This window comes from Sinocyclocheilus anshuiensis, unplaced genomic scaffold (assembly GCF_001515605.1).
Source record: "Sinocyclocheilus anshuiensis isolate Anshui unplaced genomic scaffold, SAMN03320099.WGS_v1.1 scaffold616, whole genome shotgun sequence".
In the NCBI taxonomy this organism is placed as follows: Eukaryota; Metazoa; Chordata; class Actinopteri; order Cypriniformes; family Cyprinidae; genus Sinocyclocheilus; species Sinocyclocheilus anshuiensis.
Window position 1 is genome coordinate 335064 of NW_015557083.1, and position 24692 is coordinate 359755.

The following is a 24692-nucleotide window of genomic DNA, read 5'->3' on the forward strand; positions in this document are numbered from 1 at the left end:
AGAAACTCTCAAAGGAGGAACAGCAGTTGTGCTCGATATCCCACATGGCCATTCAGCATGAGCAAGAGCATGATGGTGAAAGCTACCTTGGACTGCTCCGTGGGAAAACAGGAAGGCTGCAGCGAGAAAGTCAGAGAGCATTGGGACAAAAAGGAGCGACAAGTGTTAGGCTCACCCGAGTAAGGAGCAGGAGGATTGAGCCGTGGTTCAGTGCAACGGCTACTAGTTCCAACGGGGTCGGGAGGAGGAGTTACCGTAGCGGCCGCGGGAGGGCTGGTGTGTAGCTGATCCAACCGTTCAACCAGCTGGTTAAGCTGGAGAGAGATCTTGGAGTATGCGCGGCGGGAAGCCGCGATCTCCTCCTGATGTTGACCCAGAAGAACGTCCTGCTGCATCAGGGCTCGGCGCATCTCATCCTCCTCTGCTGTGTCCATAATATCTGGTGAGTAGATTCTGTGACGGGCCGAGGCAGACAGGGGACTCGAAGGCAGAGGATTAGATGCAAAGAAAGTTTATTCTCCAAAGGTAACAAAAACAAATAAAACTGTAACCAAAATAGCGAGCCCGTCTCTGGGGGTAATCCAACTTCGGTCGGCAGTGTGATGCGGACCAAGGGATTAGAAGATAGCCCAAGACTCAGCGCTCACCCAGGACCACAAACCTGAGAGTTCAGTGAATAGCGAGCCAGTCTCTGGGGGTAATCCAACTTCGGTCAGCAGTGTGATGCGGACCAAGGGATTAGAAGATTTCCCAAGACTCAGCGCTGGCCCAGGACCAACAACCTGAGAGTTGAGTGAGGCAGAGAGATGAAGTCCTTCTCTCTATGCGTCCTGGGAGCAGGGAAGACAGAGGTGAGTGTAACATTTGAGAATGACACAACCAGAACCCCGGACACAAAACACATCGAACACAAAACAATCTACTCACAACAAGAACTAGACGGAAGAGGAATATAAAGGAAAGGGTAATAAGCAACAGGTGGGGTAGAGGCAGCCAGTAACCCGCGCAGCCCCACTGCCAGATCAGCACTGATTGCACCGATCACAAGCTGCCGAAAAAGAGATGACACACAGACAGCAGAGGGAGCCAGAGGGCACCCTGACCCGTGACAATAGGCAGCAGTCACAAGTCATTACATTTCAAGTCTATTTATTGAAACTTGGAAGCAATAGAAAGAAGAAATTATATTTTCATTAAAGAACATACAATATAATACAATAATTTAAATAGTTGTGCTTTATTCATTAAAATGCATTATATCAGCATAAGGAATATGGTCACATAATAGTCATTACAATTCAAGTCTAATTTCAGGTAAAACCTGAAAACTAAAGAAAGAAAACGTTGATATTTTTAGACAATAAACAATATTATAAATAGTAATGCAACACACATTTGCTGGTAATAATGTTTTAAATGAGTCCTACCTGTCGCGACATTCCCTACTCTGCCTTCCCTTGAAAAATAAAATTTTTATCAAGGTAAAATTGACATATATTTCCCAACAAAAGTATTGTTTAGTGTAAAACATGTTGAAGATTAGCGAACAGGTTGTCGATTAATTAAATGATAAGCTATTTCCTAAAAAAAGCTGTTTATTCAGCATAGTGAAGCCTCTCCTACATTGACATCCATTCCAAAACAAAAACAAAAACACGGCCTCTGATCTCGTTCCCTGCTAAAGCCGCAGCTGCAGCTACACTTTTTTGGCTAAAGGTTGAATGCTTGCCTTCCAGTGGCTTTGATTGTACCCCTTCTAACTCAGGTGCATTATGGGATTGAATGAGTGCACTTGACAATGTCCACTATGGTTGCGGACATCACTACAAATTTGTCCCCTCAAATAGTGCACTATATAAGGGTATAGGGGGTGATTTTGGAACAGGGCTGTTATCATTCACTAAAATTAAAACCATTAATAGCATTCTTCTTACTTTTAATTATTTTTAATTATTTTGTTAGTTTTAATTATTTTATATCAGCTAGCTGCCAAGACACGATTTCTCATTTCTCGCTTAGTTTGACTTGAAGTACTAAAATAACTAAAGCTAAATTAACTAAAAAGAATCAATAAAAATGATTACAATTATACTGACAAATTAAAAAAAGATAAAAATGACAAAAACACAACAAAATATCAAAAACTATTCAGACACATCCCAAGAGTGTACCTATGATGCCATAAAATGCTCCCTAAGAAGGCTGCTCACTTGGTTTTAAAAACATAATCATAATCGCTCTCTTTGCTGTCACTTTCTTTCAGAAGGTTTGTAGGAACCAGTGTTTGTCTTTTGATTTTAAGACAAAGTTGATCTGTTCACGCTGTGAACGCTGAGATAGATACACAGTGTCAAATGAGCCTGCTGTCCAGACATTATAAATCAGAGCTTCCATAAACTGCGGCCACTATATAACTTCAATAATTCCTCCCCTATCAGAGTGCCGTAGGGAAGGGGCTTGTGCAGCGGGGCTGCAAACTGAAACAGAGTGAGCCCATCTGGATTCATTAACAAAGAGAAATAGACGGAAAAAAAAAACGAAAGAGTTCCAGGGGAAAAGAAGCATTTCAAGACTGTATAATCACAATCAAGGAAAGCATGAACATTTGAAAGAACAACATGTTTTTCCTGTGGTCTAATAAAATTAAAACACAGGCAAGTCAGATGCCTCCATGGCCTCATTGCTGCCTTGCAATTACAGAGCTGTAAATTTGAAAAAGAACACGAGTGCCAGGCTGGAGGAGAGCGGGACTTGAATTACAGTCACAGATTGTGACCATGTGAAGTGCCAGAGCGGAGGGAGACTTTGCGCTGGATGCCTGTAGCATTTACATTTTTCAAAAATAATTGACTAGTCGGAGGGTTATCAGTAATCAGCAATCAGTAAATGACTAGATTGCTAATCTATCTCAGGGGTGCCCTGAATAATTATGCTGGTTCGCCAGACCTTGATCAAATGATGGTGTTTACGTAAGAATACAGCTAGAAAGAGCACAATGGAAGAGTTTTGAGACAAATTTGTAAAATTTACATTTAAGTTGTAGGACCGTCAAAAACAGTGCAAGGTATGAATGGCACAGTGGAGATAATAATAATAATAAAAAACTAAGGATAAATTGAGTATAAATAAATAAATAAATAAATATAATTATAAAAACAAATTATTTCTATTAATATTATTATTATGGCATTGTCATTATATCCCAAATATCACAATTACTATTGGTCACACATTATAAATATATAAATAAAAATATATAAATACATGAATTTAATACTTTTATTCAGTAAGGACACATTGAATTGATCAAAAGGGAGAGTAAAGACGTTTATAATGATACAAAATATTTTTATTTCAATTATATTCTGTTATTTTAAACTTTTTTTTTAATTAAAGAATCCTGTATCATGATTTCCACAAAAATATATTAAGCAGCACAACTGTTTTCGACATTGCTAATAATAATAAATGTTTCCTGAGCAGCAAATCAGTATATTATAATGATTTCTGAAGGATCATGTGACACTGAAGACTGGAGTAATGATGCTGAAAATTCAGCTTTGATCACAGAAATAAATACATTTAAAATATATTCAAATATAAAACAGTCATTATGAATTGGAATAATATTTCATAGTATTTTCACAGTACCTGCTTTCATTATTTAGAAACTGGGTCACTCATGAATGGATTACTTCATAAGTGGGGGTCCTTGGCATCACAAAGCCCTGAATTAATGAGCCAAGCTTTAAATTTAGAGGTACTGACTTGACATGAAAGTAGCCACTGTTTGCAGGAACCAGCCATTGCCTGATTGCATCAATTTGTCTTTCAGTCCCAACTTTGAAACCGGCCCCCAGTGGAGACCAAACTCGATTAGGTCAACAGGAACCAGTTCACAGAATGCAAATTGTTGAATGAAAATGTCAGCTGAACTTCCCATGACCTTAGGCTTTATGTGCTTGTAATACCATCACAGCCTGAGTGGAAACAGCTAATCCACTTTTTTTCCATTTTGTGTGTTTCTCTCCCTCTCTCTGTGCAGCTCCATCTGCAGTGACTGTCATCAGGAAGGACCGAACATCCAGAAACAGCATCTCACTGTCATGGATGGAGCCAGAGAGACCCAATGGAATCATTTTGGACTATGAGGTCAAATACTATGAGAAGGTGGGAGCAGTTTAATTTTGATTCGCTGTGGGCATTCAGTGCATTAACATTTTCATTTGAAGTCATCACTTTGCCCTTATATTTGGCATCATTAGCAATCTTGGTCCAGAGTGCACATTCATATACCTGGGAGCATTTCAAGTCATTAGTTGATGTGGCTTAATTTGATTGTTCGAGGTGAAATAGAGTCTGTCTGCTCTGCTAAGAGATGTTTGCCTGAAATGAAATTTTGAACCAATGTTACCTTAATTTTTGCTTTCATTGAGCGAAACCTATTTCTTTTGGACAGTCTCTTCAGCCAACTAAACAGAATCACCCCAGTGATTCAAGTGTTTTTTTTTTTTTTTTTATATATATATGTTTTTTATATTATATGTTTTTTTATTATTTTATTTTATTTCATTTATTTATTTTTTGTTTTGTTTTTTTGCAAAGAAAACATAATATATTATATAATAATAAAGTGTATTATATATTCGGTATAAACATATCATATAATTACTTACAAATATTTTTTAAAAACTCTCTAAAGAGTAGTTTATTTATTAGACTATGTTGGTAGACCAAATTATATAATAAATTCTATAGTAATAATAACAGCAACAACAACAGCACAATTATGACATTTTTTTTAATTGTGGCCTAGTAAAATAAAATAAAATAAAATAAAATAAAATAAAATAAAATAAAATAAAGTAAAATAAAATAAAATAAAATAAAATAAAATAAAATAAAATAAAAGTAATTCTACAAATCTGAGAAAAAAAAAAACTGGTGCAGAAACAATTCCCCTCTGAATTTGGTAACAAATTTCACAATTACAAAGAAACAGCAAGTGACACATTAAATTAAACATGAGATTTTGAAGTAGAAAAGCTGAAACAGTATTTTCTTGTAAAACATACTCCAATAATCTTTGCTTTATTCGCTCCTTCGAAAAATTATTATTTTTTTTTTTTACTGTGTACTTAAATTGTGCAGTCCTCAAACTTGATTGTTTAGACAGCAGACAAATTGAACTACATTAATATGCATGTGTATTTTTTTATCGAGATCATGGAAAAAAAGAAACAAACAGAAAGCAAGATAAATAATGAAAAAAGATAATGCACTTCCAATTAATCAGGGCTGCGTATTTACACACACGATTTCTCAAAGCTACATTTCCATATTTAAAATCAATGGACAAGCAGATTTCTGTCTGTCTGTGCAGGAAGTGCACAGGCAGTTTAGAGGAAACATTGCTTAGTACTCACTGACCAGGTCAGTTCATTTTAAGCCTTCTTAACAATCTGTGAAAGTGACAGATGATCTCGGCTTTGGTCTTGTAACACTGGAGGCACTGATCTAAACACCACCTACCCATTATAGCCCTTGTGGGCTGCAAGCCCATGCTCGCCCATCTAAAAAAAAAAAAACCTCTCCTCTCCAGTCACGACCCAGTCTGGTCGGCCCCTCGGCTGCTTTCCTACAGATGCCGTATGATTAATGAGCCTTATAGAGATTGGGTTTTGATTGAGGGTCAGTATTGTTGTGCCACATCAGCGCTGCTCTTTTAGGGTCAGTTTTCAGGGGACTCTTTCATACTGTCAGATCCTGTGATGTCTTCTGCTATAGGTGAAGTGGGTAACGTCTCCCTCGCTCTGAAGAAAGTGCGACTCTGGGTTTGGAATTTAACTGGGCCCTGACATTGTGGGAGTCTCCTCTCCCGAACTGGCAGGGGATCTGAGGGTGTGAAAGAAAGCCCTAGAACAGTCTCCAGTGGCAACCGTCCAGAATTCTTCCCGCAGCAAAAAACATTCCGTAGCTTTAGTGGGTAAATGGTTTGACTGTATGACCACACAGAGATGCACATATTGAAACTGTAGACAGGATAGGATTCGGTTGTCTCCAAGACATGGTTCATCCTCATCATGACAAAGAGGTCTTAAGTTCAAAATTGAAAGCTCATGCAAGTGTTTTAGACCAGCAGCTCATTTGATCCTGTACTGTTTACTTTCCGAATACTAGGGCTGAGTGACACAGCAAAAAAAAAAAAGATAGATAGATAGATAGATAGATAGATAGATAGATAGATAGCTTTTCAGGGTTTTTCAGGTTTTTTAGGTAGGTATAACATTAATTTCTAGGTACAGAAATTTAATAAAGTAATCAAATGTAAAATAGCATTGCATATTTGACTATATAACTTGAAGATTAATCCTTATTAAAGTTACAAAAGCTATTCAATCAAAAGCAGTGAGTGATATCCTTGTCTTTTGTTGTTTGATTAACATTAAAAACACAGACAGCAGGTAAATAGCCTGCTGTCACTTTAAGACAATGCACGGATCCAGTACACTGATATGTTTTTTGTTTTTTTATAATGTATTGGGAAGCCAGAATGCACGCGCATCGCCAATCGACAGAAAAATATATTAGTCGAACTCTGTCTGTTTTACATGTTGTTATTTTTAACGAACCGTATTACAGATGCGTTGTCAGATTTAAGTTGAACCGCGGTGCAAGTGCGTGCCGAGCCGTGGGTGGAGAACGGTACAGTTTGATTTTTTTACCGAGAACCATTACACCCCTAATATATATATATATATACAGTGGGTACGGAAAGTATTCAGACCCCCTTAAATTTTTCACTCTTTGTTATATTGCAGCCATTTGCTAAAATCATTTAAGTTAATTTTGTCTGAATACTTTCCGTACCCACTGTATATATAGTGTGTGTGTGTGTGTGTGTTCTGTTGTTGTAGAAACTATGATAATTTTTTCAGGTTTATTTGATGAATAGAAAGTTCAAAAGAAATACTTTTTTATAACAATGTAAAAGTCTTTACTGTCACTTTTAATCAATTTAAAGCATCCTTACTGAATAAAAGCATTTAAAAATCTGCAATGAGTTATCTTAAAGTAAGCATTATTGGTTAAATAACTTTGACAGGGCTCTTGGAGTTATCTGGGGATTTATTTCCAAACAGGGTTTAATACCGCCACTGATTGTGCCTCATATTTACCGTATATGAAGATTAGCGCTGAACAACAAACAACCATTATATAACCTAAGCTTCTGCAGAATGAGCTAATAAGTTATCCATAGAATCACAGTAAAAAGTTAAGCCTACATGTTTCATCTGAATTGTTCTTGAACGGGCAAACTTTATAAGTTGACCTTTTGAGGATAGCGGCTCATGAGTTACACTCAGAATGTGTTCAACATTTACATTCAGTCCAAATATGCTGATAGCACTTTTCCATCTGCTGGCAAAGATTGAGTGTTGGTTAGATTCGTTGGATCCTGTGCTTCCTACAGAGGACCTTTGTGATGCGTCTTTCTGTGAGATCAGTGAGGCCCAAATCTCCGCCAGTAGAAATGCTTTCACTCGGCCGTAATCCCCTCATTTGCAAGCAAAAGGCAGCTCATCGCGAGCTATTTTCACCATCTGGCACAAGTACACTCGGGGGCTCCTGAAATCCTCCATGTCTCATTTGACCCTGGGTGGCACAGTGTTCCCTGTTCACAATGAAATCTAGTCCATCTCTCCATTGATTCCTGTTAATTACACAACCTTGTGAGGCACTGCTTCATCAGGCATAGCTGGAGTCACCCAAATCCTACACAAGCGGTGCTGCCATGTGGAAAAGCCAGGGACACCCTCGGTAAGACCCTCGGTGCCCCTTGATGTAGGTTGGCAGAGGATAACAAGCCACCTTCACCCTCACAAAATACACACAAACACACACACTGAGAAGCAAAGAGGGCCCCAAATCTTCTTACTGGATTCACTGACACACTGGCCGCAGACTTGAATATATAAACCTCATAAAAGAGAGCCAGATCTGCTAAATGACTTTTCAAAGAAAATGTGGCATCAACAGGCCGAGTTCAAAAACTCCATGATGTTTACACTGCATAATGTTGTATAGCGCACAATCAAACAAACTGCGCTTAATGGATTCCCAAAAAGGCAACGAGATGCTCGGTAACCCGAGTGATGCAGCTCCTGTGAGAAAGCGTCATCCAGTCCGGAGGTCCAAGAGGTCCATGTTGCTTCACTTAAAGTAAATTTCTTTTTGATTATACGCTAGGGGGGAAATACTCTCCTCTTTGTGTATATATATTAAATTAACAATTCTATGAGAGAGGAAAGAGCCTTACAATTCAAGCATCTCTAAATACTTGAGTACCCTGGCTCATGTTTCCCTGACGTTACAGCATTCCCGATCGCTCTCGTCTTTTCGGCAACACTCTAAAACTGGCGTTATTGATGGGTAGAGCTTTTTAATGTTCTTCATACAAGTGGAAATGGTGCACATTTGTGATTATTTCGTCCGTTTATCGTATTGATCTCGGAGCGTATTTGAGAATGTTTATTTCTCCTCCAGCTTGGATGGAAGGAATGCTTGGGGAAAAGCCATTTCATATTTACAGAATTTCTTCTTTAGCGGAGAGAGGCTGTAAGCCCAGATTGCAATATTTAGACTGTCAAAGTAGAACATGACAAGCATATTAAATTCCACCAATAGCGCACTTGTCGAAAAGTAACAGTTGCACGCCTTGTGAAACCCCAGAGCTGGGAGGTGGCTGATGCGGACCTAGGACATATGCTAAGAATATATATTTTTTGCAGCAAAAATTTCGACACACCTGTATATGATTTCCAGCTGATCACATGATGTCGTGAGTAGTGAACAGTGACAACCTGTGAAAAGATTTATGACTCAAACAGAGACGCATACAATACGATGCAAGGTATTGGTTTCGTCTTCCGTGGCAGAGCGAATTTATAATCGAGGCCTCCTCAAACCATAAAACCTGATGCGCTCCATTTGTGGTTTTGCATTCAAAGTCTAGAGGTTTGAAATGGTTTCTGTGCTGTGTTCGGGAAAGGAGTAGAAATGATTGTCATCGGATCCAGATCAAATGTGATGTTTGCATTAGTCACTGGCTTTCCACTGGAGTCATATGTACGTTTCTTTCCATGATGGGTTTTGTCAGTCTGCTAGATATATAGATCTACTGATGAAATCACTTTTTACAAACAGATGCTCGCTGGTGACACTTACGGGCTCTTCGGGCACCCCGGAAAAAGCTGTTTTGGATTAGTTTTTCATTCGAAAAGTGCTGTGAGAGGAGCCAAAACACCCCATTTCCAAATTACTGCTTCCAATTTAGGCTTCTAGAGCTGTATTGCAGAAACTTCCTATCTTAATTCTTGACTCCAGATTTTAAAAAGTTATATTTACTCAATGGAATGACCTTGGTTACTATACAGAGAGGATTCAGAGTTAGGATGTTTCTGTAATACAGCTTGAACATTATCACAAAAATTCCAAAACTCAGCCGCATTAACAGATGTAAGGCCAACAAGACCATCTACGATCTAACAGGAACCCATGTTTTGCCATCATCACAGCACGTACTGGCTCATTTTGAAAAGAAATGTGAAAAAAAAACATGCAATGCTGATAAAATATGGCTTTTCATTTATTTTGAATGCTGTAAGTAACATGTTCAGTCTAAACCAGCGGTCTAGTTTTGATTGTATAAGTCTGGTCAATGTCAAATATTATTACTTATGTGGTGAAATGTGTATTTAAGCCGTAAAGACGCATATTGCCTGTGCATGTTTGTTGCTTTTATTTTTTGCTTGTATATTCCATATTTCTTTGGCTTTAGAAATCTCATATACATGTGAGGTCATATACTCAACATTTGGGTACACTTCGGAGAGAAAAAAAAAAAACCTTATAATTATTTATAATTATAATTCTGTGCTGTATATTTATTATATTTTTTCTATATTATGTATTATGTATCTTCTGTAATTGGGATCGGTAAGATATAACACACACACACACACACACACACACACACACATATATATATATATATATATATATATACACATATAACATTATTTTTTATATTTTAAATATATTTGATCAAAAACATAGTAAAAACTGTTGTGAAATATGATTACATTTTAAAATAGCTGTTTTCTATTTTAATATTTTTCAAAATATAATTTATTCCTTCAATGGCAAAAGCAATTTTCAGAAGGTATTACTGTTTATATGCTGGTATTGTGATCAAAATTTCTTATAATTATCATAGTTGAAAATATTTGTGCTGCTTAATCATTTTGTGAAAAATGGAATACATTATTTGATAAATTGGAAGTTCAAAAGAACAGCATTTATTTAAAATTGAAATCTTTTATAACAATGTAAAAGTCTTGACTGTCATTTTTGTATTATTATTAATTGAATGTGTGCTTGCTGAAAAAAAGTATTATTATTACTTTTTTCCAATAAATAAATAAACTCCAAAAAAACAACTTTTGAAATTTAATCTGCTTTACAGAATTTAATATGCTTTTTAAAAAAAAAAAAAAATCTGAAAAACAAAATCAGTTTTTCGCATTTTGAAAGCCTTGTTGCTTGTGTACTTGCCGTTATATCAGTGCAGCATTGTTCTAAATGTGGCTGTGCTATCATTGCTGTTTTATTTGTTTCTGATTATTGGATAAGCAAAGGATATTCAAAGAAAGCCAGTGTATGTAACTGTACACTGCATCTCTCATCTAGTGGCGTCTGACAATTATGGTCCATACCAGCATGCATCAAAAATCATATTAACATGTGTAGTCTAGACATGAAACCCAATCGAGCTTTAATCTGTTACGTGTTTGCCAATACTCGAAAAGATGCTCTCAAATCTCATTTGCCATTAATTACTTCAGCGTGGGGAAATTCAGTATCTACAGTATGGACAAGTGAGCTAATCTTAGAGGTCAACGATGGAGCAAAATGCAAATCAACTTTTGAAGGTTTGCCATAATACCTAGCCATGGCTGAAGACTGATAAGTTACATGAATGAACGTGCTGGATAATGCCGGCAAATGTGTGATCTCTCTGTTTGTGGGATGTTTTTCCCCCTTTTCAGGACTCCTACATTAAACAACAGAAACCTCCGCTCTTTCTCATTTCACTCCTGCCTCTTTTTCCAGTCAGAGAAACATCTGGAAACAACGGTTTGAAAGCAAAGACGCCCCATAAATCAGCTAGGCTTTTTTTGCTTGTAGAGAGGATCAGCATACCACAGAATTTTTTAGGAAAGCCATAAAAATGTGAAAAGAACGTGGCAGTATATTAAGATGAGCTGGCACTGTCCCAAGCAGCCTTAGATGCTCCTGATGAGCATGCATTTTACCGTCCGGTGGGACGTCCCTCTCCTGTACGCTCGAAAGGTCACATGTCAGACAGACGGATGCCTCTGTATGTCTCTAATGAGATATGATTTACTTCAAATTCTCACTATTCCTGTTTAAGACAAGGCTTTGCATAAGTGGCCTTAGGTCGCTCTGAAGTCCCTTTAAGGCAACTCAGTCCATATTAGTAACAGTCCCGGGAAGATATTTTATGTAGGTGGTAATAATGCATCTCACTTTTCATAAACTATTCAAATCCTTTTGGATATAATCAAGTCCGACTTATATTTGCTTATTGAATATCCTGTTCTACTCAGAAATGTACTACAGTTGAAAAGAAATTAATACTTTTAATTCAGAAAGAATGAGCTAAATCGATCAAAAGTGATAGTAAATACATAGTAAATACAAACTATTTCTAATTTTCTCTTCCTATTCACAAAAGAATCCTGGAAAAAAAAATGTATCACACTTTCCACAAAAAATATTAAGTAGCACAATTGTTTTCAACATTGATAAAAAAAAAAAATAATAATAATAATAACGCATGTTGAATAAATATTAATTTCTGAAGGATCATGTGACATTGAAGACTGGAGTAATGATGCTAAAAATTCAGCTTTGATCACAGGAATAAATTACATTTTAAAATATATTCAAATAGAAATAAAAGAAATGAAATTGAGTAAAATATTAACTAATTGCATATTAAAACTGAAAAATGGTTAAATATTTTACACTGTAAAATATTTCGTAATATTACTATTTTTACAGTATTTTAAACAAATAAAAACAGTCTCTGAGATTTATTTTAAAAACATTAAAACATCTTACCGACCCCAAACATTTGAGTAGTAGTGTACTTGAGATTATGAATTAAAATATGTTGTGAAAAGCTCTTCATGTTGACTTGTTCTATCCTTGTTCTTCCATATTTCTATGAAATATTGCATTATAATAACCAAAAAAAATCATAAAAGTGCATTTGAGTCACCATTAATCTGATTTATTTATCTGCCGTTTATTTTGGAGGCCAAAGATGCTCGGATGTTTATGTTAAGCTAAAACTAACATATCTCTGTTTTCCTCTTGCTTTCTTTCCTACAGCAGGAACAAGAGACCAGCTACACCATCCTGAGGTCAAAGGCCACAAACGTTACTCTGAATGGGCTAAAACCCGACACCACCTACCTGCTGCAGATCAGAGCGCGAACCGCGGCCGGATACGGCGGGAGCAGTCGCAAGTTTGAGTTTGAGACCAGTCCAGACTGTAAGCATTTACATACTTCCTGTCATTCTGTTCTCTATTTACAGTCACATTCCCTTGCTGTCACGACGCCGGATTCAATCTATTCACAGCTGTGGAGCACAATGAACAATGCAGACAAAGGCTCGCCATTCCCTTGGTTTCTGATCCAATACGCTGTCATACAAGTCATTTACATAGTATAAACCACTTGGCTAAAATGATACATGCTGCATCTTTTGTCCCATGATGGCAGCTGTTGTCTGCAGCACTATTAAGCACTTAGACTGAGCATTTTGTAAACCTCTATATTGTGGTGCAGCATTGCTGAAGGCCTTTTTATCTAATGAAACATTTATAGGAAATCAATGCACACTCATGTAATGAAATGATACTGTGAGTGGCTCTCCACAGGTTTCTGAGCACGATCAGCCATCTATAGGCACCTCTGTATGTATAGCTGGTGTGAAATGTACACCGAGGTGCTACTGAGATCATCATTTATGCAGAAAAGTTCTGAATATGGACTTATGCTTCTCAGTCACCAGATATTCCATAATGAAAGAAAATGTTTTATGAATAGAGATAGATATGTAGGATAGTGTATAAATTGTGTAAAATAATCTGATGACTTGATTATTGAGTACTGGGATGCAAAGCTACAGATCTACAAATATACATATTTCCTAGGAATTATTTTGGATTAATCTTTTCAGCATTGGAGCTAATCATTTACATTGGCATGCAACCTCCTGCTGCTTCTTTTTTTCTCACAAAATGTGTTTTTCTTTGCCATCACTCAATATGTGTCAACACCATCTGATAGAAAAAAACCTGTGCTGTCATGTCACATATTTATGATAAATATTTAAAAGCTAGCATTCAGATTTGATTAAGAATGGATTGAGAATACAAGATTGTTTCAAACTTACTGTCAGCTCCATCTACTGAAGAAAAACAGACCGTGTTGACGGATTAAAAAATGCATTTTTCATATCGCGAATGTTTTAGCTACAAATGGGAAATACTTATAATGTGGGAAATTATCTAAAAATTACAAACACTTTACTGTTTATGAGTTGACATATCATCGTTGTGACAGAAAATGTGCTCACAATTACTTGAAATTTAAATTGACTGTAAAAAAAAAAGGTTGTGTCTGTGTGTAAACTCTTGGCAGGTGAAATATAAAAATACTAAACGGACCTTCATACACTTTAGCATATAAAAAAAACCTTATTACAGAAATGTCGTACTTCAAATGAATATATAAGTACAATCTGAATGTAATGTTTTTGAACACTTAATTGCATGATTGAAAATGCTTTTTTATACATCTTTATTTCATAATTACTTATTTGTCTTAAATATGGTTAAAGTACTGACAAGCATTCATGGTAAACTAAAATATACTGTCATTTCCGTTGAAACATGAATCGCATGTCATGGATTAAAATATATTGGTAATTACACATTTGTAATGATGAAGTTGCAATTTAGTACATGTAAAATATATTAACTTTAAATGTAATATCAAACAACACACTACAGTTGAAATTACATGTGTTAGTCAATACATCACAATAATTGTACTTTAAAGCATGACAAAAAAAGTTAAAACATATTGATTTAAAATGTAATTTAAAATAAAATGTTGAAATTTACGTTTACAGAGTGCACTTTTTAAAAGTGTACTTAAGTGTGTTATAAACATTTATGAAGGTGTACTCTCTTCAAGTAAACTTAGGTAGACTTTTATTTCATTAATATTATATTATCTGATTTTATTTTAAATATACTTTTAGAATTTGAAGCAAACTACAAATGCACACTCAATACAATTAAGCACACTTCTTTTTCACAAGGGGATATAGAGTGTCTTTTTTATTTCTTACTGTTTGAATCTGTATGAAGTATTGAGTTATGAACTAAGAATGGAGGGATGTACTATAGGTTTAGTGACAGATAATGTCATTATTTTGATAATAAAAAAAGAAATGTTACATGCTTGAACAGCATGGAAAGCCCTTGAAAAGCTGCATACTCTGTCCAATGTGAATTTAAAATGTCTCTTTCTCTCTCTGTGTGTCTTTTCCCACAGCCTTTTCCATCTCCAGTGAGAACAGTCAGGTAGTGCTGATCGCTGTCTCCTCCGCCGTGGCCATCATCCTCCTCACTGTAGTGCTCTACATTGTGATTAGCAGGTCTGTCTGTCAGTCAAAGCGCAGTCACGCAGGGCTTTAAGTGTGCCCATCTTGAAGCTGTCACTTTGCTGTCTCAAGTCTCTCCCCAGGACCCTTGATCTCCCACCCTTCAGATATGAAGTATGAAAATGTGTGCCCCTCCATGTCTGCTGCCTATATATAGTTGTAGACGATTCACTTGGCAGAAGCCGTGTTATTTTTCCTGCCGAATGTAACGGGCACCGTGAGAGTCGAGTGTCATGTCATGCAGAGGGGCTGATTTTGGCAAACGGCACCATTGAAAGAGTTCATGAATCTATGGCTTATTATAAGACCCCAGAATACTGTCATGCCTCATAGCAAAGCAAAACAGTCAAGTTGTTCCTGGCTCTGACTTTTGTCTGTTCAGGTTTTAGTCACTTTGTACATCGTTTAGAGAAGCAAAATGTTCCAGTTAAAGCCATTAAGAATAATTAACGCTTTTCATCACTTTAATTGACAGGTTTTGTAGGTATAGCAAGTCCAAACATCCAGATGAGAAGAGGCTGCCCTTTGGCAACGGCCACTGTGAGTATATGTATACCTCAATAATTCTTCAGTCTTGCAAGTATTCAGGTTCTTTCCAAGTGTTTAATACTCATTCCTTACAAATAGTTCAAATCAAAACAGAGTTTTGCTCTAGTATTTATTTTTAAATGTCAGACAGCCCACAAGAACCCAGTAATGGTGGAGGTTTTTATAATATCCCTTTGCTCCTGAGTTACAGCAAACCAGTTGTCCATATGCTACCATTTTTCACACTGGCAGAGGTATCAGGAAGGAAATTTAATGGAGGCCCACACAATTTCTCTTAAATTAACCTGCATGAGGTGCCCTGTAGGACTATAGCTTAGCTAACTGATTAGGTCATCCATAATAGACCTATCCATCTTCAAACCCAGCAAACTGCATTTCTTGACAACCTTACCTTCCTATCGTTAAGATTCAAATCAACAACCTCTGCGACGAAATATGGTACCTCCCAAGCACAGCAAATGCTGCTCATAAGCATCAAAAGACAATTTTTGCAAGACAGCACTGTATTAAAGGGGTCATATGATGCGATTAAAATTTTTCCTTTCTCTTTGGAGTGTTACAAGCTCTTGGTGCATAAAGAAGATCTGTAAAGTTGCAAAGACTAAAGTCTCAAATCCAAAGAGATATTCTTTATAAAAGTTAAGAGTCAACCACGCCTACCTAAAACGGCTCGTTCTAACACGCCCCCACATAACGCGCAAAAAGACAGTATAAGTCATTATAATCCGTAATTATGTCCCCACTGGATGCAACAAATGCCTCATTTATAATGGGTTTTAATGTTTTTGTCTCGTCGCTCCGGCCGGACAGGGCATCATCACAATATGGTAAGGGGCGTAACATTTCCATCACACGCTTGAGGTATTCGGCCAATCACAATGCACTGGATAGCTGGCCAATCAGAGCACACCTCGCTTTTCAGATTGATGAGCTTTGTAAAAACTGGCGCGTTTCAGAAAGTCGGGGCATAGAGGAGAAACAATAATGTACAGTATGTGGAAAATAATGTGTTTTTTTTACCTTAAACTGCATAAACACATTTTATTACACCAAATACACAAAATAATGTTCTTTTTAGCAACATCATATGACCCCTTTATTCCTCACACATTCTAATTAGAGTTTTTTCTAACTTGCCAACCCAAAATGTTATACTTCTGCAATTAAATCAATAAACATACAAACACATTTGAAGTTTTATAAATAATTTCAGGCTTAAAGTCACCATAAATTCAGAATTGACATTTATTCTTTTTCATTGCGGTGTTTATTATAAATGTTGTAATAAATATGTAAATAAATATTTTGAATGTTTTAAAATTCATGTCACAGACTTTAAAGAAAAACATATTTTTTCAGATGATTTAATCCCTCCCTTCCAGCAAGCTGTCACTCACATGAGATTGCAGCAATTAGCATCCAACGATCCAATCAATTCCCGACTAAATCAAATCCCACCCTACATTTACTCATTCAAGCAGTTATACCAAAATATGTCACAATATTTATGTCACTATTTCATGTTGATTTTAAGGTGCGCTCACATTTTAGTGTTGTTCTGTAAAATTTAACAAGCCAAATCCAGTAATTTCACTGGGAATTGGCACGAATTGTGCCTGAGTGACATCCAGTGGCAAAGAAATTTCCTTATGCACATTTCTCATTGGGTTGAAGTTTTGTGAACTCTGACTCAAATTTGCAGCTGTGTGGGCGGAGGTTTGTAACTTAGCAACCAAGCACAACTTAAGATCCAAAATGGATGAGGCACTCATGCCAGTTTTCTACACACTATAGTTCAATATTGTAAAATGGTACGTAAAAAAGTTATTCAGGGTTGGATTGGCGAACATTTTTTATTATTTTTCTGACCTTTATACTTTTAAGGAAATTTACTAAAAATGTTTGAAAATCTTGTGTTACATTGACAGAATGTTCACCATTTAGAACAATGAATTCTGATTGGCCTTCTTTTCTAAATCTATTTTCATGCCCAACTGTGATTGGTCTTTTCTTTCTTGCACCTATTCAACCATGTAAACAGTGAAACCATATAAAGAGTGAAACAGTCGGGTTCCAGAAATAAAAATGCCTTTCATATTCTCCATAGGGAACTTGATTTTTAACGATAACCTTAATTTTTAACAATAACCTAATGATAAACCTTTAAAGACAGATCTACTGTGAGCACAGAGGTTGTTAGTCGATGGTATACGCTTTTATTGAAGCAATCAGTTTACATTATATCAATTGTAGTTTTTCACCAGGGATGCTGCTGTAAAACACATTACATATGATGCTATTAAAAAAAAATCCACCAATCAGAGTCACAGTGAGCAGATCGCACCAAATGAGTTCTGAGCTCTGAACTCCACCCACTCCCATGAAGCACCAGAAATGACGTAATCGAGTCGGTTTCCCCATACTCTCAAAACTCTTAAATATTTGAGTATATATAGATGCATATTTTGCAATAAACCCACAAAAAAGCATTGGTATTTTGTTCAATCGTGTATATTTTGTTTGATTTTCAGTGAGACTGCCTGGCATCAAGACTTACGTGGACCCACACACTTACGAAGACCCGAGTCAAGCCGTGCACGAATTCGCCAAGGAACTGGACGCGTCCTGTATTGCCATCGACAAAGTGGTTGGGGCAGGTATGGGGCGTCATCCCTCACTCTTTGGTGCAATGAAAGAAAGTTACCTGTCCAGGACCAAAATACACTTGTAACAAACATGGCAGGTGGTGTAAATGAGAATCATTTAGCACCGCAGCTGGAGGGGTGTGGCTTTGAGATGGGGAAAGGGTCCCTCCCAGTGCTCATCCTCACTGCCTCAATGCCTTTAATAGACTGCCTGCTGCCGAAGCAGAGGAGCATGGGTAAGCAGAGCACGCCTCCGACTGGGATATATTATATTTCACCCCCCACAGCTCTCTCTCTCTCCACATCCCTGATGTCTTAAACAGCCAAGCACATATCAAGATAATGCCTTGTGATTCATGGCTCTGTAGACAATGCAGCAGTGCCCAGCAAATAAAGAAACCGCTCACTTTTGATGTACCACCGTAAAGTCGGCATACAAACATCAGGATTCATGCACTACAAATAAGCACATTCCCTGCTTCAGATGTCACTTCTATTGTAAATCTGCATTTTACGGCTTTCGTACACCTTGGCAAGCGATGCAAAAGTGCAGATAGGGGTTGTTTTTTTTTTTTTATATAGCTTGGAAAATTATCTATTAGCGTGGATTCGGTAGACCTTCATTTGTCTGCATAGCTTATCAGAGTGATCACTGCTGAGGATTAAGCCAGGTTGATATTTCAGATGGTCAACATCATCTGAACGCTGGCCAAGTCCAGCATGGCGGCTGTTTAGACAGCTTGCAATTATTCCGGCTAACTTTTTCCAGACATCAAGCCTGGATTTCACCCATCTCTCTAAACTTGCATGGGAAATAAAGTAATTGCATGTCGAATTACGCAAATAGGACACGGCCCTGGCTTGGATGTCAAGGTGGTGACATCATCTTTACCCAAATGTCCATCCAAGTCTCTGTCAGCATCATCCATAGTGGAGATCTGATCTCCAGCTTACACCTGCGTACGTGAACTAGAAATCAATTTAAGTGGGATCTATTCATGCGATTGCGATTCTATGCGATTGGCCTTTATTATAGCTTAAAATAACTGTTAATAATAAATGTAATTTATGTAATTTGTAATAAATGTTATATATTCCTCTGACACAAAGCATCATTACTCCAGTCTTCAGTGTCACATGATACTTCAGATTTAATAATAATATGCTGATTTGAGCTCAAAAAATGATCATTGTTGAAAACAGTTTTGCATGCAATGCAATGTTAAATTACATTTCAAACCACATGAATTATATCTAATACATTTTGCCAATTTACAAGCACATTTTACCAAAAATGTTCTGGGAAATCTCCAGTTCATTCCTATTGGATGTTTTGTCCCATCTTCCCACAGATGACTATGTCTTGTTTCTTAGACAGACAAAGCTTAGATGTAATTCTTAAATCTGACAACTCCAGTGAGGAGAGGTAATTAACATGGGATGCAGTTTAATTAGAACAGAAATCAGTGCTTCTCATGTTAGCCTTCATTTTCTCTAAAACAACCGTCTCTCACCAGGGGAGCCTCAATGCCTTTAATAGACTGCCTGCTGCCGAAGCAGAGGAGCATGGGTAAGCAGAGCACGCCTCCGACTGGGATATATTATATTTCACCCCCCACAGCTCTCTCTCTCTCCACATCCCTGATGTCTTAAACAGCCAAGCACATATCAAGATAATGCCTTGTGATTCATGGCTCTGTAGACAATGCAGCAGTGCCCAGCAAATAAAGAAACCGCTCACTTTTGATGTACCACCGTAAAGTCGGCATACAAACATCAGGATTCATGCACTACAAATAAGCACATTCCCTGCTTCAGATGTCACTTCTATTGTAAATCTGCATTTTACGGCTTTCGTACACCTTGGCAAGCGATGCAAAAGTGCAGATAGGGGTTGTTTTTTTTTTTTTATATAGCTTGGAAAATTATCTATTAGCGTGGATTCGGTAGACCTTCATTTGTCTGCATAGCTTATCAGAGTGATCACTGCTGAGGATTAAGCCAGGTTGATATTTCAGATGGTCAACATCATCTGAACGCTGGCCAAGTCCAGCATGGCGGCTGTTTAGACAGCTTGCAATTATTCCGGCTAACTTTTTCCAGACATCAAGCCTGGATTTCACCCATCTCTCTAAACTTGCATGGGAAATAAAGTAATTGCATGTCGAATTACGCAAATAGGACACGGCCCTGGCTTGGATGTCAAGGTGGTGACATCATCTTTACCCAAATGTCCATCCAAGTCTCTGTCAGCATCATCCATAGTGGAGATCTGATCTCCAGCTTACACCTGCGTACGTGAACTAGAAATCAATTTAAGTGGGATCTATTCATGCGATTGCGATTCTATGCGATTGGCCTTTATTATAGCTTAAAATAACTGTTAATAATAAATGTAATTTATGTAATTTGTAATAAATGTTATATATTCCTCTGACACAAAGCATCATTACTCCAGTCTTCAGTGTCACATGATACTTCAGATTTAATAATAATATGCTGATTTGAGCTCAAAAAATGATCATTGTTGAAAACAGTTTTGCATGCAATGCAATGTTAAATTACATTTCAAACCACATGAATTATATCTAATACATTTTGCCAATTTACAAGCACATTTTACCAAAAATGTTCTGGGAAATCTCCAGTTCATTCCTATTGGATGTTTTGTCCCATCTTCCCACAGATGACTATGTCTTGTTTCTTAGACAGACAAAGCTTAGATGTAATTCTTAAATCTGACAACTCCAGTGAGGAGAGGTAATTAACATGGGATGCAGTTTAATTAGAACAGAAATCAGTGCTTCTCATGTTAGCCTTCATTTTCTCTAAAACAACCGTCTCTCACCAGGGGAGTTTGGAGAGGTGTGCAGCGGCCGACTGAAGCTTCCGTCTAAGAAGGAGATCTGTGTGGCCATCAAGACGCTCAAAGCCGGATACACAGAGAAGCAAAGGCGGGACTTCCTCAGTGAAGCGAGCATCATGGGACAGTTCAACCACCCCAACATCATCAGGTTGGAGGGTGTCGTCACGCGCAGTAAGTTACACTTCACACCTGTTTAAAATTTACTTCTGATACCATTTTTATTATCCCACGTTAAAAGGAGAAAGATAAGTGATTTATATGATAATTCTCATGTGCCCTATGGTGAGTTGAATCCGTTCAGAAGATTAATTTATCATGTTTAGATTTGTTAGTTCAACGCTCGTCCTTTTGGGAGTATCTCATATAAAACATTAGCTGTTTCCAGTTATGGAATATTAGTGGATGTCATGAAGTTGGCAAATCCTCTGCACAGAAAGCCACTGTTTTATTGACCTCTTTCTTGTAACATTGGGCCAGTGTCCAGCATGAGAGACAATTCACACAGGGCTGTAAATCACGTATGCTTGTAAATCTCCCTAGATCAGTCTCTATTATGTAGCCTGATCAAAGCGAAATTCTCTAATCCATTCCACAGTCCTCCTCAAGGGCTCCGTAGGGCTGTTTTTCCTAATGATATAGGCGAAAATAGAAAAAAATGTTCACACTTTACCTTATCTGACTTCAAACAGACTGCTAGTATTAAGGCCGGGGTATATTTAATTTTGCACGTTTTGCTCCGTCTCGCGCACAGCCTTCAAAATTTAGTACACTCCATTGATAGCGAGCACAGATGGATGTGTATGGCGTATGCGCATTACCAAGTGGACCCAATGTATTTGATATTTAAATGTTCAATCACTTGCACGTACGCACAAAAATCAGGCTTTTCAGGATTTTTGTTTGCATGTTCAAGTAATTAAATGGCTAAATATAAATTGTGGGCAAATGCACTTTGCAATACATATAGTATCGGTCAAAGGTTTGGAATAATTATGATCTTTTTGTAAAGGTTTTTAAAAGATGTTTTTGAATTTGTTTTGATCAAAATAAACAAATAAAACAAAATAAATTAATTAAAATTGTAATAGCATTACAATTTTAAAGGACTGCTTTCATTTTAAAATGTAATTTATTACTGTGATGCACTCCAGTCATCTGTCATGAATATTCAGAAATCATTCTAATATGCTGAATACTGATCAAATAAATGCAGCCTTGGTGAGCATAAGACACTTAATGTTTCAAAAACATTTAAAAATCGTAATTATTCCAAACCTTTGACCGGTAGTGTATTGTTCAAAAGCAAATGTTGAGGAAAACGAAACAATAACCCATAATAGCATATTTTTATTCAAAAAATAACTTTATATTTGTAACATTTTAAAGGGGTCATATGATGCGATTTCAATTTTTCCTTTCTCTTTGGAGTGTTAAAAGCTGTTGGTGCATAAAGAAGATCTGTAAATGTTCTTTTAGCAGCATCATATGACCCCTTTAAATATAAAAAACAAATGTTTTAATTTAGTCTTTTTACTTGAATTTTGTGATTCATTGAGGCTTTAATAAATCCTCACATTTTTACTTAGTACTGTTCCTGGCCAAGTTTTGCTTCATTCTGCTTTAAGTAGAATTCGTAAAGGAATGTAACAGTTTCCTTTCATGTCCATAATTCCTCATAAAATGAGGATTATGTTGGCTGAGTACATTTTACTGTGCTCACGCTTCAGAGTTCTTGATTGTAAATAATGGTAAGACTTAATTGTAAATGAATGTCATTTGTGGCTGTTGCTGGGGAAGAACGACCCTGTGTAGTGTGTGTGTGTGTGTGTTTAGAGAGGTGGTGCACTTTGCGTGTGATTGAAAGTAAGTCTGTGGTGCAGAGTTTGGGCCGTGGGGCCAGGGGAGGTTGGCATGTGTCTCCTGTAGCCTCTGACGTGACGTGATTTATTAACTCTGCCCTGTTAATTCTTAATAATCCAGAGACTTTCACACCCCATTTAACCTGCTGCTTTTGGCCCTGCGTTAGGCAAAATATTTGTGGAGCTGCGATTGCTGCTTCGCAGAGACGAAGGGGCCAGGATTCTGATTATGAGCGGGATTTCAGGATCAAAAGTTTAGAGGAGAGATGTGCGGTTTAAGGAGGAGGGATTTTTTTTTTGCTATGAAAAACCATAAAACAACTCAACTGAAATCTAAAGACCAGTCCATTACAGTTTGGGTATTGATTTAACTGTGCGCAGAGAAACATTATAAGTGCACACTGCACTACCACAAAATGAAAAATATTTTCCAGTAAATATTTGGATATCATTAAAACAAGATACATTTATTTATACTCTATTTAGTTTTTTTTTGGCAAATAGATTTTAAGCATAAATCCAACGTACTTTGTAGGATTTATGGTTTAAAAAATTGTATTAAAAAATGTTAAATTAAAAAATGTTAAATGTTATATTTTCCATTGGGGTAAGAAAAAACTTAGTTCTGTCAGGACCACTATCATCAAAATGATAGATACTTAGCATAACGTTTGGTTTGGCGGTATGGTTCTGTTCTGGGCAAAAAACTCCCTGCCCATCCATGCAGCCTGTCATGAATGAGCAGGGAGAGCAGCAATAATAACCCCCCTAGGGTTAACAGAACAGAACAAGGCAGATATCATTAATGTACTTGATATTTAAGTGTAACACTTTATTCAAGATAAAGGAGTCTGATTAGCAAGGAATATCAGAAAGCCAAGTCCTGATTGTGGCAAAAGGAGGAGCTGGGGATGGAGGAAGCTGAAAAGCTGCTGAATAATACTGAATAGAGCTTATATAGGAATGCCACGATAGGTGTCGTATTCCTATAGGTAGATGTGATCAGCTGAGAATCAGCTGATGCAAGCTTGACTCATGTGACCTGCCAGAACGCTAATGCTTAATTTCTGATTTGAAAATCTCTAGATATGCTCTCTAAACACTCTAATATTTTTTATAGTTTAGTCTAATTGATTTATGCAGTTTTGCTTCCCAAGTAAATTTATAGCATTTTAAGATGCAAATACTGATAAAAAAAAAATATATATATATATATATATATATATTTATTTATTTTTTTTGCAGTGTTAATACCACTCTTTGGAATAAACGGCTTGATGTGAGCAAGACTGTTGTTACAGCATATTCATGTGTTGTGCAGTGTTGCTCTTCTCCACTCATTTTAATTGCATGTTTCATAAATCTCATTCATCACAGTGCTGTGCTGTCTGCTGTTGGGATGCTGGGAGGGGGAAAAAAATACTAAATTATGACTACTGCACATACATATTGTGACAACACGAACTGGTCATCAGGTTATTATTGATATAAAGTCGTTTTACAAACAGGCTTTGAAATAAGGCGCAGATAAAGTGCAGATGATAAAACCGAGTGGCAGTGATTTATGAGTGGCAGGACGGAGAAAATAAAGCTGTCAGACAGTGACAGTTGACCTTGTGGTCCATCCAAGTTCAGGCCGAGACTCTTTTCATCCTGCAGGAAACTCTTATTTAGGTGAAGTCACAGTAAGTCACGGTTATGATTGCTGACCCGCTGTGTCAGGGGTGTCATGTGAAGAGCTGCACTTCTGCTCTTGTTATGGGCTTCAGATAATGTCTGTGATGTGTTGAAAACCTGGTGTGTAGCCATCAACCTGATCTCTTCACCCTCTCAAACTCTATAAAAAAATTCAGCTGCTTAACCCGGAGCCTTATAACACCCACGTGTGGCAGCGCCGAGCACTATGAGAGTGAATCTCATGAAACCCGTCAGGAACTCAGA

General features: G+C 37.1%; 1 protein-coding gene across 1 annotated transcript in view; it reads left to right on the plus strand.

The window, feature by feature from the left end:
• Positions 1 to 24692, plus strand: part of epha3 (eph receptor A3) — a 136810-nt gene that overhangs the window by 84316 nt on the left and 27802 nt on the right. The window contains exons 6-11 of the mRNA XM_016471778.1: positions 4046 to 4170; positions 12484 to 12646; positions 14724 to 14826; positions 15308 to 15372; positions 17913 to 18038; positions 20878 to 21063. Of these exons, the coding sequence (XP_016327264.1) occupies positions 4046 to 4170; positions 12484 to 12646; positions 14724 to 14826; positions 15308 to 15372; positions 17913 to 18038; positions 20878 to 21063 (768 nt within the window). The remainder of the gene's footprint in view (positions 1 to 4045; positions 4171 to 12483; positions 12647 to 14723; positions 14827 to 15307; positions 15373 to 17912; positions 18039 to 20877; positions 21064 to 24692) is intronic.